This window comes from Myotis nattereri (genome assembly GCF_964212035.1).
Source record: "Myotis nattereri genome assembly, chromosome: 14".
Taxonomy (NCBI): domain Eukaryota; kingdom Metazoa; phylum Chordata; class Mammalia; order Chiroptera; family Vespertilionidae; genus Myotis; species Myotis nattereri.
In genome coordinates this window covers 56,312,708-56,331,739 of record NC_138089.1, presented here as the reverse complement: position 1 = coordinate 56,331,739, position 19,032 = coordinate 56,312,708, and the positions used below count along the sequence as shown (strand labels likewise).

Genomic DNA, 19,032 nt, shown 5'->3' with positions numbered 1-19,032 from the left:
TGTGCCTGATGAGCCATCCCCAGGTGGCTGACCAGTAAACCACAAAGGCCGGAATGGCAGAGAGCAGCGGGCCTCGCCGGACACCTGCCAGAGCGTCCCTCCCGGCCTTTGATCTTAAATGCCTTCGAGGGTGGGGACACCCAGAGGACCAGTTCTAAATGCAACAGCCAGGGGTTTTGGCATCCTGATGGCCCCTGGGGTTCTACTGCGCCTCCCTGCGTGCTCCGGCCGTTTCTGTCTAAAACAGAGCACCGGAGACCAGGCAGAAACACTCGTCCTGGCTCGGGGCTCAGACGTGCCGGGCAGCCTGCCCTGGCGCAAGGCTGTCGAGCAGCGGTGGCTCCACCGCCTGCCCTCGCTAGGCCCCGCACCATGCGGCCTCCTCCGTGGCATCCCTCCAGCCACCCCTTCTGCAGCCTCCTGCCCTTGCCCACGGCCTCCCGGCTGCTTCCTCAGACACTCCACGCACTTTCCTGCCTCCGGACCTTTGCACCTGCTAGTTCCTCCGCCGAGAACACCCTTCTGCCTGACCGGTCTCCCACTTCATCCATCCAGGTCTCTGTCCACACGTTGCCTCCTCAGAGAGGCCTTTCCCGACCGCCCTAGAGCAGCATCACCCCTTCACTCACCCCCTTGCCCAGCGTCAGTAGCACTCATTCCTCTGGGTATTGGAGTGCATATTTATGCTGGTTTTTTATTATCTATAAAAATCTTTTTCATTCACCATTGAGTCCCTAACGCCACGAGTGTTCGACACTTGGCGAAACTAAGTTTTGACTGAATGAGCACGTGCATCTGTATTATTAGGTGTTACCACCAAATCCTGTGTAAGGAACAACCACGTCACCTCAGCAGCGCTCAGCAGTAAGCGTTGATTTAGCTCCGACCTCTGGGGTTAGGCTGGGGGTCAGCCGGTCCAGGCCGGGCTGGGGTGGGTCAGCTTTGTTCTGTGCGTCTCTCTTCGTCCTCCTGGGACCAGCCAGCTGGCCTGGGTGTGCTGCTCCTGAGGGGGTGGCCCAAGCGACAAGGGCGAGTTTACCTGCACGAGAGCTTCTCAGCCTCCACCTCCACCTTGTCTGCTAGCCTCCCATCGGCCAAAGCCAGTCCTTGCCACCCCAGCGTCAGCACTGGGGGGCACAGCCGAGTCCCGGGCAGGAGGTGTGGGTGTGTGAGCCTGTCACGGAGGAGGGCGTGGAGGACCGGCACGATCACCCCCTCTCCCGGAGGATTAACACTCCGCTTCCCGGTCGGTCATTCTCCTAGGGCGCGCCGAGCCTCCGTGCGGCTGCAGTGCCTGCTGGGGTCGGTTCCGGCGCCCAGGTGTGCGGGGACTCTCCGAGCCTCTATCAAAGCCCTGGCGGCTGGTGGGCAGCGGGGCGTGTGTGTGCTGTGTGGGCCCGTGTCTTTCACTCACCCCACCCTCTCTTCCTTCCCCCCGAGGGTCAGCCGGTGTGGCTGGGGATGCCATCGCCAGCAAGATCGTCGAGCTGTCCAAGCGGAACCGGGTGCTGATGGCGGAGTCCGAGGGCGCGAAGACCAGAGTGAAGCAGCTGAGCAATCGCGTCCGGGAGCTGGAGCAGGAAGTGAGGGGCCCTGCTCATCCCCGTCTCCGCCGGGGCCCCAGCGCCCCGGGCCACCCCTCCACAGAGGGAGCCGCACTTGGGGGCTGTGGCTCCTTCTGAAGGGCTGGTGGGTCCGTGGTAGCAGTGAGCTCCCCAGTCTGTCGCATCCTGAGAGGGGGAGCGGGTCGGGAAGCAAGGGGACAGGGGTCACGGAGAGGCAGCACAGAGGTCAGGACGCGGCCTGGAGCCTGGCTGCCTGGGTGGGAACCTCAGCTCTGTTGCTGACGCGCTTTGTGACACTGAGCGAGGTGGTCCCCCCCCCCCCCCCGCTCCCGTCTGTCACGTGGCGGTAGGAACAGGGCTCCCCCCACGGTTTCCTGAGGAATGAATGACTTCACGTTGCAAAGCGCTTAGAGCAGGACCCAGCATGGAGTGAGCACTGGATGCACGTTTGTTAGATGCGTTAACGGGGATCCTGGCGAATTGGAAGTTCAAGCCAGGAGCGTGCTACCAATTGGTCTCACTTCTGCCCCCTTCCTCTTTCTGCTGCCCCCTCGCCCCCCACTCCTGCAGCTCATCCCAGAGCCCTCCAGCAGGTAGGGCACAGCCCAGGCAGTCCACGCTCCCGTAGGAGCCGGGATGGAATCCATGTGCCAGGGAGCACCCACCAGCCTCTGCTCACACGGCAGGAGCCGAGGCTGGAAGAGGCTAAGCAGCTTCCTGGAGCCGCACAGCACGCAGTGGTGCCCGATTTCAAGTCCAGTTCTGTGGCTCCACAGCATCCTCCCCGTCACTGTGCCTGGCACGGACCTGGGGCTTCTTTCTTCCATAACACAGTTCTGAGACCCATCTCGGGCTCTGTGCCAGGCCCCGGGGAGACTGTAGGGATAAAGTAGGCCTGGTTCTTGCCCTCCTGGGAGATAGACCAGCACCCAGGGCCTCTTAGAGGAGGGAGCGTGCCCGGTGGGTCCCTGGAGGATGAGCTGGGAGAGGTGGGGAGGGGCCCCCATGCCAGGTGCCCGCAGGTGCAGGGCCCTGAGTGCGGAAGGTGGTCTGGGAGGAGGCCCGTGTGGCGGGAGGGGAAGAGGATGAGGTGAGAGCGGTGGGGGTGGACCATGCCCAGCTTGTTAGGCAGGGCGTGGGCTTTGTGTGAGGAGCAGTGGGGGAGCCAATGACGGGCTGGTGGCCTGTCTGTATGTGGTGATGGTCTCGGCCATGGGCCCAGGTAGCAGGTCCTCAGGGTCTCCTCGTCTGAACCATGAAGTCTGTCTTCCCTTACCCGTCCCAGACGGCTGTTAGGGCTCCCAGGCACCGACCCTGGCTGCAGCGTCGTTCTTGTTGTCAGTGACTTCCAGGGCTACTGCTCTGTCCATGGGACCCTCTCCCAGGGCATGTGCTGGATGAGCGTTCCCCACCAAAGACCCCCAGGTGCGCCCAAAGGCCACCACGGAGGTCGGAGGTCAGCAGCCACGCACCCGAGGGCGGCCTGGGCTGCTTCACTCGGCGCCGCAGTCGCTGAGCAGAATGAAAGATTAAGTGTGGCGCTTGCTTTTCCAGCTGCAGACGGCCCTGGCCAGGCTGCCGGCCAAGGGGGCCACCGACGGGGGAGCTAAGCCGCCGAGGGCCCAGCCGGGAGACGGAGCCTTGGTATGCGCTTTCCTCTGTGCTGGGAGGCAGCGGGCAGCCACGGGAGGGCGGGTGCCTCTGCCCCAGGTCCACCTCCACCCCCCTGGGGAGCGGTGCCACCATCGCAGCATCCGCACAGCAGCCATTGGGGGGCCACAACCCCCCCAGGGATGCCCCAGTGGAGGCCAGGGGGGCCTAACGCAGAGAGGGGCTCGGGAGGGGGGGCTCGAGGACCTAGAAGCCTAGGATTTCAGGACCAGAGGGGAGGGCCTGGTCCCAGTCCCACCAGCCGCCCACTCTCAGCCCAGCACCCTGTACAGCATCCTCACTGGGGTGACATCCCACCTCTGCGTCACCCCCGGGAACAGGGGGCTCACCACTGCCCATGGAGCCCTGCTTGGAGGGGGCGGTTTATTTTCTGAGAATTCTTTCCTTGACCGGAGTCTCGAGAGCATCCCAGAGACCTCCCCGGGCATTCCCCTGGGAAGCAGCCAGCTGGTGACCCGGGTCCCAGCCTCAGGACGCCCAGCTCAGAGCTCCTGCCCCAGCCCCTCCGCCCCAGCTCTCCACCACTCAGGAACGAGTGGCTTCACGCCTGTCCTGGGGAGAGCTCAGTCCTCTGCGGGCAGCGCCGGGCCCTGGGGGTCCAGGGTGGATGTGCCTCCTGAGGGCCAGTCTGTGTGAACCTGCCTGGCTGCTGGGGGCGCGAGGAGGGCTGGCCCTTGGCAGGGGCTGGGCTGAGGGTCCAGGGCCTTTCCTGGTTCCGAGGGACGTGCTCAGCGGCCCCGGTTGACCCAGAGCGCTGAGCGCCTCCGTGCCCCCGGCCAGAGCTCCTGGAGGGGGCAGCGCTGGCCCAGGCACTTGTGGAGACTGACAGGGTCTTCTGAGCCCTGCGACCCAGAAAATAAAAAATCCGGAGAGCCCAAGAGGGCAGATGAGTGGCCATGTCGAGGGAAGGAGGGGGCAGGGCCTTCTAGAGGGCTGGGCTCTGAGGGCACAGAGGGAGGGTGCCCCTCACCCCTCGTCTGAGGCGGCTGGGAGGTGGCATGAAGGAGGGTTCCTGAGGGGGGCCCTGCTGGAGAAGGGGGTGGGGGCGGGGCCTCCAACAGGCTCAGAGGCCGGGAAGCATTGGTATTCTATCATGTTTGCTAGCTGGTGTCTGTCAGCTGGATCACCTTGGCCTGCAGCCCAGGGCCCCTGAGGGGGAAAAGGAAATGTGAGCCAAAGGAGGCTCTGGGGGGGGGGGGGCGGTCCCCATGAAGGGGGCCTCGAATGGCAGCTGGGGAGAGGTGCCCATGGAGGGGGCCTCGAATGGTAGCTGGGGTGGCTGCAGGGAGCCTGGACGGTTTCTGATGGAGGAGCAGGTGATGGGCTGCCCGTCTCAATTCATCAGTGCCCTGTGGTTTTCCTGGGCATCTTCTGACCAGAGAGAGAACCAAGGCAATGCCCCCCCACCCCCAGTAGACTGTTCAGAGTGGAGCGGGCGGCCCTCCCTCCTCTGGGGCTGCAGGAGGCGGTGGTGAGAGCGTAGTTGGTGCTGCCGGCTCCCCGGGGGCTGGGCTTTACTTATCCCCTCCAAGGAAACAGCCCTGCCCACATCCCCCAGAGCCTGTGGAGTTTCACTCCGGGCGGACACAGCTTCGAAACGGCAGGAGGTGGGGTTGGCCCAGCTGCCGGGCACGTGCACGTGGGCCCCTACCGGAGCACCGCCTGGCCCTCAGCCCCTTTACCAGCTGCCCGGCCCACTCGGGCTAGGGCCCCCAGCATCGCCCTCTGGCAGAATCTGCCCCAGGCAGTGCCCTTTACCTGTGTGATCCTATCATCACTTCGCCAGCCCAGAGGCTGGTGACACCCCCCCCCCCCCCATCTTACAGATGAGGAAACGGGCTGGAGAGACGTCATGGCCTGGGTTCAAGGTGCAGGTGCTCTGAGCAACTCACCCACCAGCAGGGCCCGTGGGGCTCCTGGCGCCAGAGATCTGACCGGCAGGGGGTGTTGCATCCCACTCCAAGGCAGAGTCAAAGCCACCGAGTAGCTGGGAGAAGACAGTGCCCAACAGCCATGAGGAGGGATGGCAGCCAGCCAGGGGGCGGGGGGCGGGGGGAGAAGGACACGTAAAAAAACATTTAAAGAAAGGATGCCCTTGGGTTTTGTGTAAGTTCCCAGCTTGCAGAACTGTTCGCGTCGGTCGCTCTGTTTGGCCTCGTGGTGGCGCTGTGGGAGCAGGACCGGGAGTAGTGTTTTACACCCACCCCATCATGAGGAAACCTGGTGCGGCCGGGCTTCCCCGCTGGGCTACCCAGAGCCTTTGGGGGCCCACGGCGCTCCCCAGACCCAGGCTGCTCGGATCAGCCTTTCCCGTGGGCGTTGACACTGGAGATTTTGTTGTGTCCGCTAAGGGAGGCTCAGAAAGCCACTGCAGTCCCCGTCCTGCTTCCCAGAAGTGCGGCCCCCTGGCCTGTTGGGACAGGAGCAGGCGGTCGGTGCCATGGCTGGTGGGACGCCCAGCCCACCGCCAGCACTCCTGCTGTCACGGTGCCTGGGCATCAGCTGGTGCAGGGGGAGGAGCAGGCTTCTGATCCCACCTCTGGCACCCCCAACCCGCTGTGTACCCCATAGCAAGTTACTTCCCCTCTCTGGACCTTTCTCCATCACCTAGGGTAGGGGTGTGCATGGGCTGAACTGGGAGTACCTTTCACGCCGAACTTCTGTGAGTCTCGGGAACTTCTACTGAAGACAGAGAAGTGGGCAGCACATGGGAGAAAATTTTACATTTAATAGTTGAAATCAAACATTATTTAAAAAAAAACCCAAAAAACGTTGCTGAGAGTTCCAGGAGGCAGAGTTTCCATGGCTGCCACAGCTCTTCAAGCCACGGGAATGGAGCGTTTGGGGATTAAACGGGGTCCTTATTTCTGTTCGGCGAGCTCAGTCCCAGGAAAGGGACCCAGGCCCGGCTGGGGGTTCCAGGAGAGGGAGGCCCCACGTTTCAGTGGCAGTGGCCCTCCTGCAAAGGAACCGATTCCCCCTCTGTTCCGAGTGAAGATGGGTGAGCTGTGAGGCTGGTCTCTGAGCACAGCAGAGAGAGTGCACAGCCTGGAAGTGTGGCTCCCCCTCTGTGGTCACCGTGTGTGTGTGTGTCTGTATGTGTGTGTGTCTGTGTGTGTGTCTGTGTGTGTCTGTGTGTGTGTCTGTGTCTGTGTGTGTGTCTGTGTATGTGTCTGTGTCTGTGTGTGTGTCTGTGTGTCTGTGTCTGTATGTGTGTGTCTGTGTGTGTCTGTGTGTGTGTCTGTGTGTGTCTGTGTGTCTCTGTGTGTGTCTCTCTGTGTGTGTGTCTGTCTGTGTGTGTGTGCGCGTGTGCACGCACATGCAACCCTCAGAACAAAAGGCTCATCCCCGAGTTGGGCTGACAGGACTCACATCCACCTCCCTCTCTCCCAACCAGGTGCCCAAGCCAGGGGCCTTACCCCCCACCAGCCTCCACTGTGCAGCTCTAAGGGGCTGACAGCAGAACCTTCCTCACAGGGGCTGGTGAGGATGAAATGAGAGGCTCCTCGCTGAGCACTCGGCAGGGCCCCCGGCACGTGCTCGGATCACGGGGGCTCTGGCTATTACCACGGCTCAGGCTCTCCATCCTGTCTCTCCCACCAGCCGGAGACCCCGGAGCTGAAGGCCTTGCAGGACAGGCTGGCGACCGCAAACCTGAAGACGAGTGACCTCCGCAACCAGGTCCAGTCTCTGAAGCAGGAGCTCCGGATGGCCCAGAAGGTACCTCAGGCTCAGGCCTTCTTGGCCGGGGCTGGCATCGGGAAGGGGCATGACGGGGACAATGGGTTCCATTCAGGATGAGCGGGGGCTTGGCCCCGTGGGCACCATGCTGCTCGCTCTGGGTCAGGCTCAGATCCAGTAACTTCCTTCCACCAGCCCTGGAAACAGAACCATTTGGCGAGGGGGGTTGCTGGCTGCCCGGGGAGCCCTGCACGCACGCCCGCATGGAGCCCTCCCAGCCCCGGAGCGAGGAGGACAGTGCTGTCCTCCCAGGGAGAGCCCCTAAAACCTGCCTTGTGCCCTGTGCGCCCCAGTGGATCCTGGGCCTCTCCTCCCTAAGCCCCCTTGGACTTGGAAGCCAAGACCTGCCTCGTGCCCTCTGCCGTCCGCAATATTAGAAAATGAATCGGTTGTTTGTGTATTCCGGGCCCCCCTTCAAAGGCAAACGCTCAGGCTTGGGAGGCAGGCCCAGCGGCTCCATTATTTATTTTTATTTACACAGTGAATTCTCTGGCATTTGTCTGTCCTGCTGGAACGACTCAGATTTCCAAAACAGTGTTCTATTGTAGAAACAAGCGCCGGGGACGCGGTGTGCCCGATCAGGTTTCCGTGACGGCCTTCAGAGGGCCCGGGCGCAGGCCGAGCGTGCTGTGTCCAGCTCAGGCCTGAACGCCTCCCGTCAGCAGCCGCAGCGTTGGGCCTTCTGGAGCCAAACGTCCCCGATTGACATCCATAAGCCCCTCTGCCTCGCTGCCCTCAGACGTGGCCCGGTGTCAGTGGCTTTCACAGAGGGCGTGGCCCCGTGGCCCTGCACTTCCTGTGGCCATCCAGAATGAGCTCAGCGCTAGGTGACGGGTGAACAAACTGAGGAAGCAGGTTTTGGTGAATTCTGTGGTTCACTCATCCCAGAATATGTCATGAGCGAGGGGCCCCACCTGGGTGTTGTCAGCAGTTCCTTGCCTGCTCTAAGCATCCATCGCCAAGAAATGCTGGGGACGGGGGCCTGCTGCCTTCCCGGGGAGAGCTGCTCTTGGAAGGTGGTCAGCTGGCCTCTGGGGTGGAGGAAGGCTGTGCGGGCAGAGGCCGGGCCTGCTGGGAGCCCCACGCACCCGCTCTGCCTCCGAACACGCGGGGCCCTCTCTCCCGGCCACACTGAAGGCCGCGCCCTTTCCAGGTGCTGGCCAGCGAGGTTGGGGAAGATGTGAGCATCCAGCAGCTTCTGTCCTCGCCAGGGACCTGGAGAGGTCGGGCTCAACAGATTCTCGTTTTGCAGAGCAAGGTGAGTGAGTCATCAGACTTCTCCGGGCCCTGGACAGAGGGCTTGAAATGCCCCCCGAAAGACCCCCACGGACCCACATCAGAGACACAGGGCCCCCAAAAGGCCCCCTGCAGGGTCGTCGTTTCCCGTTCTCCCCAACCAGCCTGATTTTAATTTGTCATTTAGTGAACAAGCATTTATGTAACCGTTACCATGTGGCAGGCACTGGCGCTTCACAGAGCCAAAGCCTCTGATTTATTCGACTCCAGGCATGTTTCCCCCCAGTTCGTGTAAACTTGCGTCACTGGCGCACTTGTAGGCTTTTCCCAGTTTTGTCCAGATGCTCGTAGACTTCTGAAAGTCTTAGTACCCAGTAAAAACTTAGCCTGGCCTCCCTCTTTCTGTTCTAAACGTTCGGGGCCTCCCTCGAGGCTCAGAGCAGGGGAAGTCCGACTGCTTGGATCAAATCCCAGCTCTCCCCTCACCAGCTGTGTGGCCTCGGGCAAGTTCCTCCCCCTCTCTGTGCTCAGTTTCCTCATCTGCAAACACTGGACTCTGCTAGGGCCTCCCCAACAGGGCCGTTGGGAGGACCGAAGGAGCCGGGGTGTGTAACATGTTCAGCACAGCGCCAGGCCCGAGGAAGCGCTGGACCGAGGTTAGCTGTGCTTAATTTCCTCTTTTTTGCCCTCAAACCAAGAAACACCAGTCGGTGTAAAACTACCACAGCTGCCGAGCACTTTGCCCTCATCCCAGGGACTTCGTGGTCACAGCTCCTGGGTGGCTTTTACCCTCGGGGGCTCCTGTGGGACCCTTGAAACCAGCCCGAGGAGGGAACGGCCCTCAGGAAACTATTACTAGTGACCAGTGTGGGGCCTGGGGGTTCAGGAGACTCGGGTCTGAGTGTGGCCGGAGCCGCTGGTCCACAAGTTCTGTGACCTCGGGCAAGTCACTTCTCCGTGCCTCAGTCTCCCCACCTGTAAAATGGAGGCGACGGTCCTTTTCTCATGGGTGGTAGGGGGCTCTGTGAAATAACATTTGTAAAGTTGTTGTTCATCACTGTTGTTGTTAAGCTGCGTAAATAAACTTTTAAAAGCAGTCCTGCGTTCCTTAATGCTCCATGGAATCACCGCACCACGCCACACGAGGGCATTGACATGCGCTTTCACGGCCTCACTGCTACCCTTTGCCAGTGAATCTGGTGAATTTTGCTGCCCCCCCCCCCCAGCCCGCCCTCACCTGCTCCGGTTTACCCAACTTCGTTCCATCATTTATGTCATTTATGTCATTTATGTCGACATGGGAACCAGGGTTAGAAGGACCCTGGGAATTACCCACTCCGACCCCAGGGTGATAAGCCCCCCGCCTGCCACTTGCCTGGCAGAGCTGGGCCCGTGCCGAGGGCTGCCCCTGGGCCACTGTCGGGTTTCCCAAAGCACTTGTTTTCCACGCAGGTCCCACAGGCCCTGCCCCTGGCGCTCCGGCTTGTTGGTCTGGAGTGGGCCCCAGGATTTGTCATTCCAAGGAGCATCTTGGGGGTTCCCGGGCTCAGACAAGCTCAGGGTATACCCGTAGGGCCATGTCACAGACGAGAGACCTGAGATTCAGAGAAGTTCAGTGAGGCTCCCGTCCCTGCCCCCCCTCTGCAGCGTCTCTTGCACGTGGCCAGGACCCCGGGCCGCCCGAGGAGCACACCACGCAGGTCTTGGGTGGCCAGCCTGTCAGAGTTCTTCTAACTGAGGTCCGCTGTCCTCTCCCTCCCAGGTTCCCGGGGCTACACATCTGCTTCTCGGCCTCAAGGCCCTCGGAGACGGGGCATCTTTCTCATTGACTTTGATGCTTCCCATTTCCAAGCTGACCCTCTCTAGTGTCTTCTCTTGTTTTGCTCAAGGTGCCACCTCAGATCCCTCCCCTCCCCAGCCCCCCCTCCTCTGGGGCTTCCACGTCCATCTGGAACTGTGGTGTCCTCTGCCTGGTGGGGTCCCCCGTCACCCCTCAGGGTGGCCCTCCGAGCAGTCGAGTCTGACAGCAGACCGGCCATGGAACAGCGAGTCTTAACCCCCCACCCCCCTCAGGTTCGAGAGCTTGAGAAGCAGCTGGGACAGACCCAGAGCCAGTCTGTGGGAGCAGCCAGTGACGAGCTGTCCGTCTGTCCCGACCCGAGGAAGCTGACGGCACAGGAGAAAAACCTGCTGAGGATCCGCAACCTGGAAAGGGAAAAGCAGGAAGGCTGGGAGGTAATGCACGCCCCGGGGAGGGCGGTGGGGCCCGGGGATCATGACGCCCCTGCAAGGACTCAGAGGCAGCCCTTAGAGGCAGGAGACCCAGGGGTTGGGGTCATGCTGTGTATGTTCCTCACATCCTGAGATCAGCTGGAGCCGCCTGACTGGGTCCTCAGGCCGAGCCCATTTCATGGCCTTGGGTGGCCCCATCCTGGCCGATTGGGAGGTTGGATCTGAAACTTCCATTGTAAAAGGAGAGGGGAAGTGTCCCGGCCCCAGAGGTGTGCAGGGCCCAGATGGCCTTAAAGGAGCAGCGCTGGGGCAGGTGGGCGGCCTGGTATCACCCCCGGGGCCTGCATCATGGAAGCACAGCTCTCCTCTCATCCCAGCAGGGGGAAGGGGCTGCAGTGGGGGGAGGACCACCCCTGGAGGACAGAGCCAGAAGTGGCCATGTGTTTCCTCTTAGCCTGACTCTGGCCGAGCGGGGGCAGCTCCTGGGCACCTGTGAGCTGGAGCCGGGGAAGGAGTGCTGGCATCCTCTGGTGCCGTCTGCCCTGTGCTTGGGCCAGGGCTGGAGTCGGGGCCCCTGCTCCACTGACTTGCTCTATGACCTTGGACAAGTCCCCTTCCCATTCGGGCATCGCCTCCCAGTGAGCAAGGCACCCGATGTGCTGGGGTGCCCGCTCCGCCCTGCCCAGGATTGCACTTTCTGGTTCCAGAAACTGGCTGCTGAGCGGGACGCCCTCCAGAGAGAGCTCGAAGAGCTGAAGAAGAAGTTTGAGGGCGTGAGGTCCCGGAACAAGGTGCTGGCGAGCGAAGTGAAGACCCTCAGGAGTCAAACGGGGACCCTAGTGGAGAAGGGCCGGCATGACGACGAGCTCATCGATGCCCTCATGGTACGGCCCCTCCCAGAAGCCTGCGATCCGGCCCCAGCCCAGCCCCTGAGAGCCCTCACTGGACCCCAAGTGCCACCTGCATGACCCCGCAGCCCATGGCTTCCAGATGCTCACCCCAGGGGCAGGAGCAGCTCAGAAGCGGCCCAAGGGCGTCTAGAGGTCATGGTGTATGAGACAGATGTCAGGCACAAGCCACCAGGCCTGCGGACCCCAAAGGAGAAAGAAATGGGTGAGGGCGGAGGAATAGGATGACACTTGGGCTATTTTTCATCAGGGCATGGGAGGGACAACTGAGGGGCCAGCACAGATTCTTGTCTGTGTGGCAACGCGGAGCCCCTCCCCCTGGGCCCTTGGGGAGCAGTTTGCAATGGTTAGTCCCCGAGATAACCCCGAGGGTCTGTATTACAACCCGGTCTCACAGACGGGGAAACTAAGACTCCAGCTGGCCAGATGAGTCGCCCAAGGCCATACAACCGAGTTTATCTGCCTGCGAAGCTTTCCTTGATGAGCAGCTCCGCTCTGCGGTTCTGACCCCAGCCTGGCCTGTTCTTTCTGGGGCCTGCGGCACCCCGGAGTTTTGACTCTGAATTCCAACTTTTGTCCTCGGTGGTCATGCCTGGCTGACCGGGGTACCTGGGGGAACAGATGCAGACGTAGGCACCGCCCCCATTCCGTGATCACTTCGGGGTGGGGGATGGAGGGCCACAGAAGACCTGAGATCCGGGCCTGTCTCTGTTGACACGTCACTGTATGATCCTAGGCCAGTTGCCTTCCCGCTCTGAGCCTCAGCTCCCTGTTTTGAAATAAGGTGTGGGGCTGGGTGTCCTCTGAGGGCCCAGTGTGCCACCATCCTTTGTCACTGAAGGTGGCATGATGAGAGCTGCAACCCAGCCCAGCCCTGCCATTCACCAGCAATGCCCCTGGGCTCCCCGAGCCCCATCTCCCTCCACGGTGAGGTGAGGACAGCAGCCCCCTCCTGTTCCGCGTCACCAACACGGTCCTTCCTGGCCCATAGGCAGGACACTTCCACCTCAGAGTGTCCTCCGGGGCATCTCAGGGGGATGGGTGCCGGGTACTGCCTGCAAGGGCGGTCTCCCAGCAGAGGGGGGTAGGGTTTCATTTTGCCCAAATGTCCCCCCCGCACTGGCTGAGGGGCCACCATCTGAGCTGCTTCCCGTTGTCCCGAGAGCCCCTTGGACGTCCTTGGCCCTGACCTCAGGGAGGAGAAAGTTGAAGAGAGGAAAAGGGCCTGGCCCCCACCTGCCCGAGTGCTTTCCCAGGGAACAGAGTGTCCCCGTGAGGCCCCTGCAGGCACAGGGCATGGTGGGGTGCTGGTGGGGGTGGGGGGTCGGTGGCCCCTTGTCCTTCCTCACCCAGGGGCGTGGCTGGCCCTCGCCTGCCCTCCTGCTCGGCCCCCAGGTCCAGCTGAAGCAGCTGCAGGAGGTTCTGGGCAGCCTGAGTCTGCAGGAGGAAAAGATGCGAGCCTCCCAGCACCGCCTGGACCAGCAGCTCAACAGCGAGGCCCAGCAGAGCAGCAGTCTGGTGGCCCAGCTGCAGGCCATGGTGGCCGAGCGGGAGGCCAAGGTGCGGCGGCTGGAGCTGGAGATCGGGCAGCTCAGTGTGCAGGTGAGGAGGGCACCGGCTCGGCCCCGCAGCCGTTTCCCAGTCCTGGCGCGTCCGTCCACCATCCAGAGACATCTCAGCCCCATCCGCACCCTTCCGCCTGCCTTTATTCAGGGTGCGCCGCCCCTGCCTGCTTCCACCTGGCCCCCCGCTCATCCTGCACGCACCTGTCCTCTCCCAGGTACAAACCTGACTGTCCCCCTGCTCTGCAGAAAACCTGTCCCTGGCTCCCCACCACCCAGTCCTCACGGGCCCAGGCTCCTTCCAGCTCATCCCCTCCTCCTCATGGTCCCAGGTGGTGGCTGGAGAGCAGCCTTCACGCTCACATCCCAGGTAGCAGGAAGCCACACTTCCTCATCCAGCCGGCAGGGCCCCATGTGACCAGCTCTTGCTGCCACCCCTCTGGCGCCTCCTCCTCGCCCCTCCGGTTCCTGCACGCTCTGGCCGCAGCGATGCCATTCAGCTCCCCACTCGGCCCTGCTCTCTCCCCGCTCCAGGCCTGTGCGCGTGCCTGACGCTCACGCCTTCCCGTCCCTCCCCCACACCCTGCCTGGCCAGCTGTCTCTCAGCCGTTAGGTCTTACCTAGCATGAGCCCCTCTGGAAAGCTCCAGGGCCCCCCGTTCTCTGTTATGTACCCCTCCTGGGCACTCTCCGAACGCCCCGTGCATCCCCGAGCCAGACTCGTCCCACTGCGCCATCATCTTCCAGTTTTCTCCCCTTGAGGAGACACACAGACCATAGCAGCAGCATCACGGTAGATGCTCAGTAAAGGCATCTCAGGCGTGAGCTCCTGAAGATACGCTGCCCTGGCCGACCCCTTGAGGGTGCAGCCCGGGCTGCTCGGCGTCAGGCTCTGTGGCCCCTCCCTGCGGTGCCGGTGGTGCCGGGGGCAGCGGCTTTGGTCACCTCTGGGGAGGACTCCTTGACATCCACACAGGTTTCCCAGGGATGGGAGCCTCTCGGCCAGCTCGACCAAAGGCGTGTCTCAGAGCATCCCTGCCCTGTTCCCAGGGTGCATGGTGCCATGGGAGGCACGGGAGCCCAGGGAGCCCTCCGCCCCCGGCTGTTGTTGGCGGGTGTGGGCGGTTTGTCCTGTAGCCATCCCTCCCCAGAGGCAGGCCAGCCTGGGCCACGGGATCGGGCTGAGGGAGAGCCGGGGGCAGGGGGAAGGTTTGGGGACAGTATGCGTGGCAGTGAGTGGGGGCATCTCCTCGCGGCCCTCCCCCTGCCTCTCGCCCAGGCTCACTGGGGAGTGAAGTCTGAAGGGCACACGGCTTTCCAGCGTCCCCACCTCAGCGCTCCTGGCTCCAGGCACACAAATGGAGGTTGACCCTTTTCTCAAAGGTCACCAGCCGGCTGGGGGCAAGCACTGCCCACCAGACACGTTTTCTCAGAACGGGTGGGGCTGTCCACTCCTTGCTGACATCCTGCAGGGTCCTTCAGGCAGGCCTCACTGCTATCCAGAGGAGGGAGGGGTGGGGAAGGGATGGGGGCCCGGCCGCCTCTCTGGCTGCAGGTGTCTGGAAGTTCAAGTTTCTCCAGCTGGTGGCGAGGGTGGGGTGGCCGAGAGCGACGGGCCCACTCAGGACGCCAGCCTGTGATCACCCGCGGGCCGTGCGTCCCTTTGGGACCAGAATGTAGAGCAGCTCTCCGGCCCAGTCCGGCCTCGCACCCGGCAGCTCCCTTCTGAAGAGAGGCATTATTCAATGTCATTATCATGCAAGGAGCGCCGGCACCAGGCAGGCCTCGTGTCTCACTCCTGAAAAGAAGCCTCTTTCATGTCCCCTGAAAGGCCCGGAATCCAGCCAAGGCCCCCTCCTGCCTGCCCAGGCCTCAGAGCCAAACCCTGAGCATCCAACCCGTGTCTGTTCCCTGCAGTATCATCGGAATAAAGGCGTGAGCGAGGGGTCCGGTGAGCCCGAGGTCGGCCCCGCCCACACTGAGGTCCCGGAAGACGCGGGCCTGGCCAAGTCCCCGGCCTCGGTGGGCGACCACGGCAGGCTCAGATCCCCTCGGTAAGTGGCCCGTGGGCGGCAGGGGTGGGGAAGCGAATGTCGGTGACTCAGAGGAAAGGAGGCTTCTGCTGCCTCGGCTGGGAATGCGGAGATGGCTGTGGCGTCGTCCTCCCAGCACGTGGGCCCCTCCTGCCCGCTGGCCCCGCATCTGCTTGAAGGCAGGAGGCCCAGCCCCCGCCACCCGCGGAGCCTGCGGTTGCAGCTCCCTGCACAGTCCTCTCGGGACTCACCTGCTTCTGGGACTCACAGCACAGACCTGTGCTCGATTGTTCGAGGCTCTGACGTCTCCCGCTTTCTCGTTTTGAGCACGAGCTCTCCAAAGAAGAGCAGCCAGCCAATCCACAGGCGGCTGCGAGGGCCAGCACTGGCCACCTCCTCGGGGCTCCGGGCCCTGGTGGCCCCGGCTCCCCGCCCAGCTGGTGGGGCCCGGCAGGGCCAGCCTGCCTCCCCGCGGTGACAGCCCCTCCTGCCTTCACACAGCTCGGTGACCAGCCTGGGCCACACGCTCGTGGAATCTGCTCGCACGTGGCCTTCCCCGCCCAGTCCTCACGGGGCCTCACCCAGGTAAGAACCCAGCATCCCCGGGCCCTCTCCATCCTTCCCATCCCTGACGCAGCCGGGATGCCGTCCCATTAAAAGGAGGGGATACTGAGGCCAGGCCAAGTCCGGGAACGCTCCCAAGGTTACATAAGGACGTGGGGGGCAGGGAGGACCTGGAGGGCCTTGTCCAAGGTGAGAGGCTTGGAACCAGTCCCGGCCTCCGACTCGCAGTCCAGTCCCTGCTCCTGCAGCCTGAACGGGAATCTTCCAGGGCCCAGGGCCCAGCCCCGCCCCTTGTCTTCGCTTGCCCGCCGAGAGTCAGCCTCTGGGGGAGCATTTCGCATCCTATGCCTCCCCACTTGAAGGCACTGATAGCCCCCCCCCCCCCCTCGGCCCCTTCTCTGAGATAGAAGCCAGCCTTGTTCTCAGATGGGCTCTTTGTTCTTGGTGCTGCTCACGGACAAAGGGTGGCTTTGTCCTGCCTCTGAGCCCTGCCCACTGTCCCCTGGAACCCTGCCCCTGCTGCCAGCCCCTCCCCCACCCCACCCCTCAGGCAGGTCAGCTCAGGTTCTGATGGGAGCCGCCCAGTGGGTCTAGGCCAGTGGTCCGCAAACTCATTAGTCAGCAGAGCCAAATATCAACAGTACAACGATTGAAATTTCTTTGGAGAGCCAAATTTTTTAAACTTAAACTATATAGGTAGGTACATTGTTATTAACTTAATTAGGGTCCTCCCTAGGCTTAGGAAGAGCCACACTCAAGGGGCCAAAGAGCCGCATGTGGCTCGCAAGCCGCAGTTTGCCGACCACGGGTCTAGGCCCACCTTTGACTTGCTGAGCAATTTGGTCCTCTCAGGGCTTCCGTTTCCCAGGAAGTGCCCACGACACTTCTGGCCTGGCATCTGGCAGCTCGGGGACCATGGCCAAGGCCAGCCCTGCAGCTGCCCTGCTCAGCAGCCTAGAGTCACAGGGCATCTGGGGAGAGAGGGGGCCAACTCTGAGCCAGGGGGCTCCTACCACAGTTCTCCTCCTGCCACAGAGAAGGACAGGCTCTGTCTCCGAGGCTGTAGTCATAGGAGGAGGACCGGGGAGGTGGACAGGATGACCTCTCGAGGTCCCTTCCAGCCTGTGTGGCTGGGACCTGGGCATGCCACAGGGGTGCAGGGGCCCGTGTGCTCCTGGGCCCAGCCTGCTGGTTCTCAAGCTGGTTCCTTCCACGATGCAAATGTTTACTGAACCTGAGCGCGTGCGGGCCCTGCCTTCATGGAGCTTGCGGTCGCTTCCCATCAGTGGCAGGACGGGTGTGCGTGGGGCGGGGGTGACCCAGAGAAGGTTTCCATCAGGGATGGCCTGGAGACTGGTGGGTGCCTGGAGTAAGGCAGGGTGCTCCCTCACACGGGAGATCAAGGAGGTGACTGGAGTAGGGCTGTCCTAACTGTGGTGCTCACATGGATCAGCGGGGCTCTGCCAGGTTAGATGTGGGTTCTGAGTCGGCGGCAGGTCTGGGCCAGAGACTGGGACCCTGCATTTCCAACCAGCTTGCAGGCGATGCCCCGGCCGCCGACGCGGACACCACACTCTGAGCAGAGCAGCAAGGCCTTGGTCAGAGCATGGAGCCTGTGCCCTCAGGGCCCTCTCCACCCGCCCCACCCTGTGCAGAGGGACCACCAGGGCCCAGAGAGGGGAAGAACCTGCCCAAGACCGCGGAGCACCAGCCTCTGGGCCGGCCTGTCTGTGTCCTGTGATGCTGAGCACAGCCAGGGTCGCCAGGGTCTCACTGGGAAAGGTGAAGGCAAAGCAGAGGGCAGCTTGGGACTCCCACGTGGCCTCTGGGGGGTTGGGGTGAGGCAGAGCTTACCTTCTGTCCTGACCCCGGCCACTGGGGAGGGCTGCTAGGCAGGCCTAGTGGTAAGGAGGGAAGCAGTGATGGTCCGGATCAGGGCTGGAGAAAACGGTCAGTTCACAAAGCCACCTGTCCGGGCTCTGGCAGAGTGGGCTCGGCTTGGGACCAGGTCAAGATGTGCGAGAGGGCTGGGGCAGGCTGGCATTGGGCAGGGGGGCCAGGCCCCAGGCCACACAGGTACCCAGAACACCCCAGGTCCCTAAAAGCCAACTACTGTGGCCGCCAGACTTATTCCAGGCCCCTATGAGGGGTTGGATGAACAGAGGTGCCCTGGTGGAGCCTGGTGTGGAGCTGGCTACCCTGATGTGAGGCCTGGAGACTTCAGCAGGGCCAAGAATGGTGGCTGAGGAGCAGCCAGGGGTGGAAGACCAGGGGGTCAGGGGGACTGGGGTGGCTTCCTCCTCTCTGGCCATCTCTGAGGACCCCTGAACATCCTTCAACTCTCCGCCACCATCGTAGTGTGTCTTCAGGTAACCCCTCAAATGACCTCATCCTGCCTTCGTCCTGGTCCCCAGGTTCTTGGACTCCCCAGAACACAAGGGCTGGCAGGCCCAGGTGACAGAGCTCAAGGCTCTCTGGCAGGCCACCGAGGTGGAACGCAACCGGCTCACCGAGTTCGTCACCGTCCTGCAGAAACGGTAACCCCTGGGCTCAGGGACTCCCTTTCATGGGCCTATCTGGGTCGGGGGTGCACGGCCTGGCCAGGCGTCGTCTGTGACTGGGTCCACATGACCCGGGAGTTCTGCTCCCACAGTGTTGGTCCAGGGGCATTCCCTGACACAGCTCATGTCCCCACCCAGTGCCCACACCCTTGGGGCCCTGTCGTCACACCGGTTTGCCCTGTCCTACGAGGCTGTTGCAGGCAGGTGGACCTGAGGTGGGGGTCTCAGGGAGAGGCTCCCTGGAGTAGTGAAGTCAGTCCATCAACCACCAGTGGTTAAAGTCTATGGTGAGTATGGCACTCTTTCAGCACCATCGGAGGCTAGACTGGTGTCCGGAGTTACAAAGGGAAAGAGAGCAGCTGGGAGCTCGGAGCTGGGACTTCTGTGGGGAGGCCAGGGAAGCAGGTGGCCCGAGGCAGTGGACCAGGAGGCATGGTTTTCTCCAAGGGGTTGTTGACAGGTTTCCGTTCAGATAAATCAGTGCTCCTCACTCAAGTGACCCCTTGGCAAGAAACGCAGGTGCCCTGGCCAACACATGGCCTAGCCCCGTGCCCTCCGCAGCGAGAATATAAAGGACATCACCGAGTTTCCACCCTAACAGGCCGTATCACATGTCAGTGAGGGCGCTTTGGTGACAGGCAATAGAAACCGATTCTGGCTAAGCGGAGGGAAAGGCAGGCACTAGGAGGGTGCTGGCAGGCTCCAGGCACCGAGCAGGAGAGAAGCTCGAGAAGGTCCCGGAATCTTGGTAGCAGGGACCTTGGGTGGTCTCCCCCTGGGCCACTGGCATGAAGGCCCGGTGGCTTTCAGTTCCAGTGCCCGTGGGTTCTGAGGGGGAATTCTAGCTGGCCCAGATCACTCTCATGTCCCTCCCTGGATGTGGGCCAGGCATCTTGACTGGAAATGCCTCCAGGTACTCACAGATGGAGGAGGGGCAGCGTGTTAAAGAAAAAAAGAGAA

General features: G+C 62.5%; 1 protein-coding gene and 1 long non-coding RNA gene across 4 annotated transcripts in view; one reads left to right on the top strand and one right to left on the bottom strand.

Annotated features, from left to right (window-relative positions):
- The window catches only part of CCDC13 (coiled-coil domain containing 13), a 31,180-nt gene that overhangs the window by 4,506 nt on the left and 7,642 nt on the right, over positions 1–19,032 (top strand). For all 3 annotated transcript variants that reach the window (XM_081105605.1, XM_081105604.1, XM_081105603.1), the window contains exons 4-13: positions 1,441–1,583; positions 3,120–3,209; positions 6,840–6,956; positions 8,131–8,235; positions 10,287–10,448; positions 11,153–11,329; positions 12,749–12,955; positions 14,832–14,968; positions 15,449–15,532; positions 17,926–18,048. In XM_081105605.1, coding sequence (XP_080961731.1) covers positions 1,441–1,583; positions 3,120–3,209; positions 6,840–6,956; positions 8,131–8,235; positions 10,287–10,448; positions 11,153–11,329; positions 12,749–12,955; positions 14,832–14,968; positions 15,449–15,532; positions 17,926–18,048 — 1,345 coding nt within the window. The remainder of the gene's footprint in view (positions 1–1,440; positions 1,584–3,119; positions 3,210–6,839; positions 6,957–8,130; positions 8,236–10,286; positions 10,449–11,152; positions 11,330–12,748; positions 12,956–14,831; positions 14,969–15,448; positions 15,533–17,925; positions 18,049–19,032) is intronic.
- Positions 8,414–12,188, bottom strand: LOC308529495. Its single transcript, XR_013996775.1, has 6 exons — positions 11,963–12,188; positions 11,444–11,530; positions 10,936–11,281; positions 10,319–10,418; positions 9,589–9,808; positions 8,414–9,188 (listed from the first exon to the last, which is right to left on the bottom strand). It is a non-coding gene; the product is annotated as an uncharacterized lncRNA (long non-coding RNA).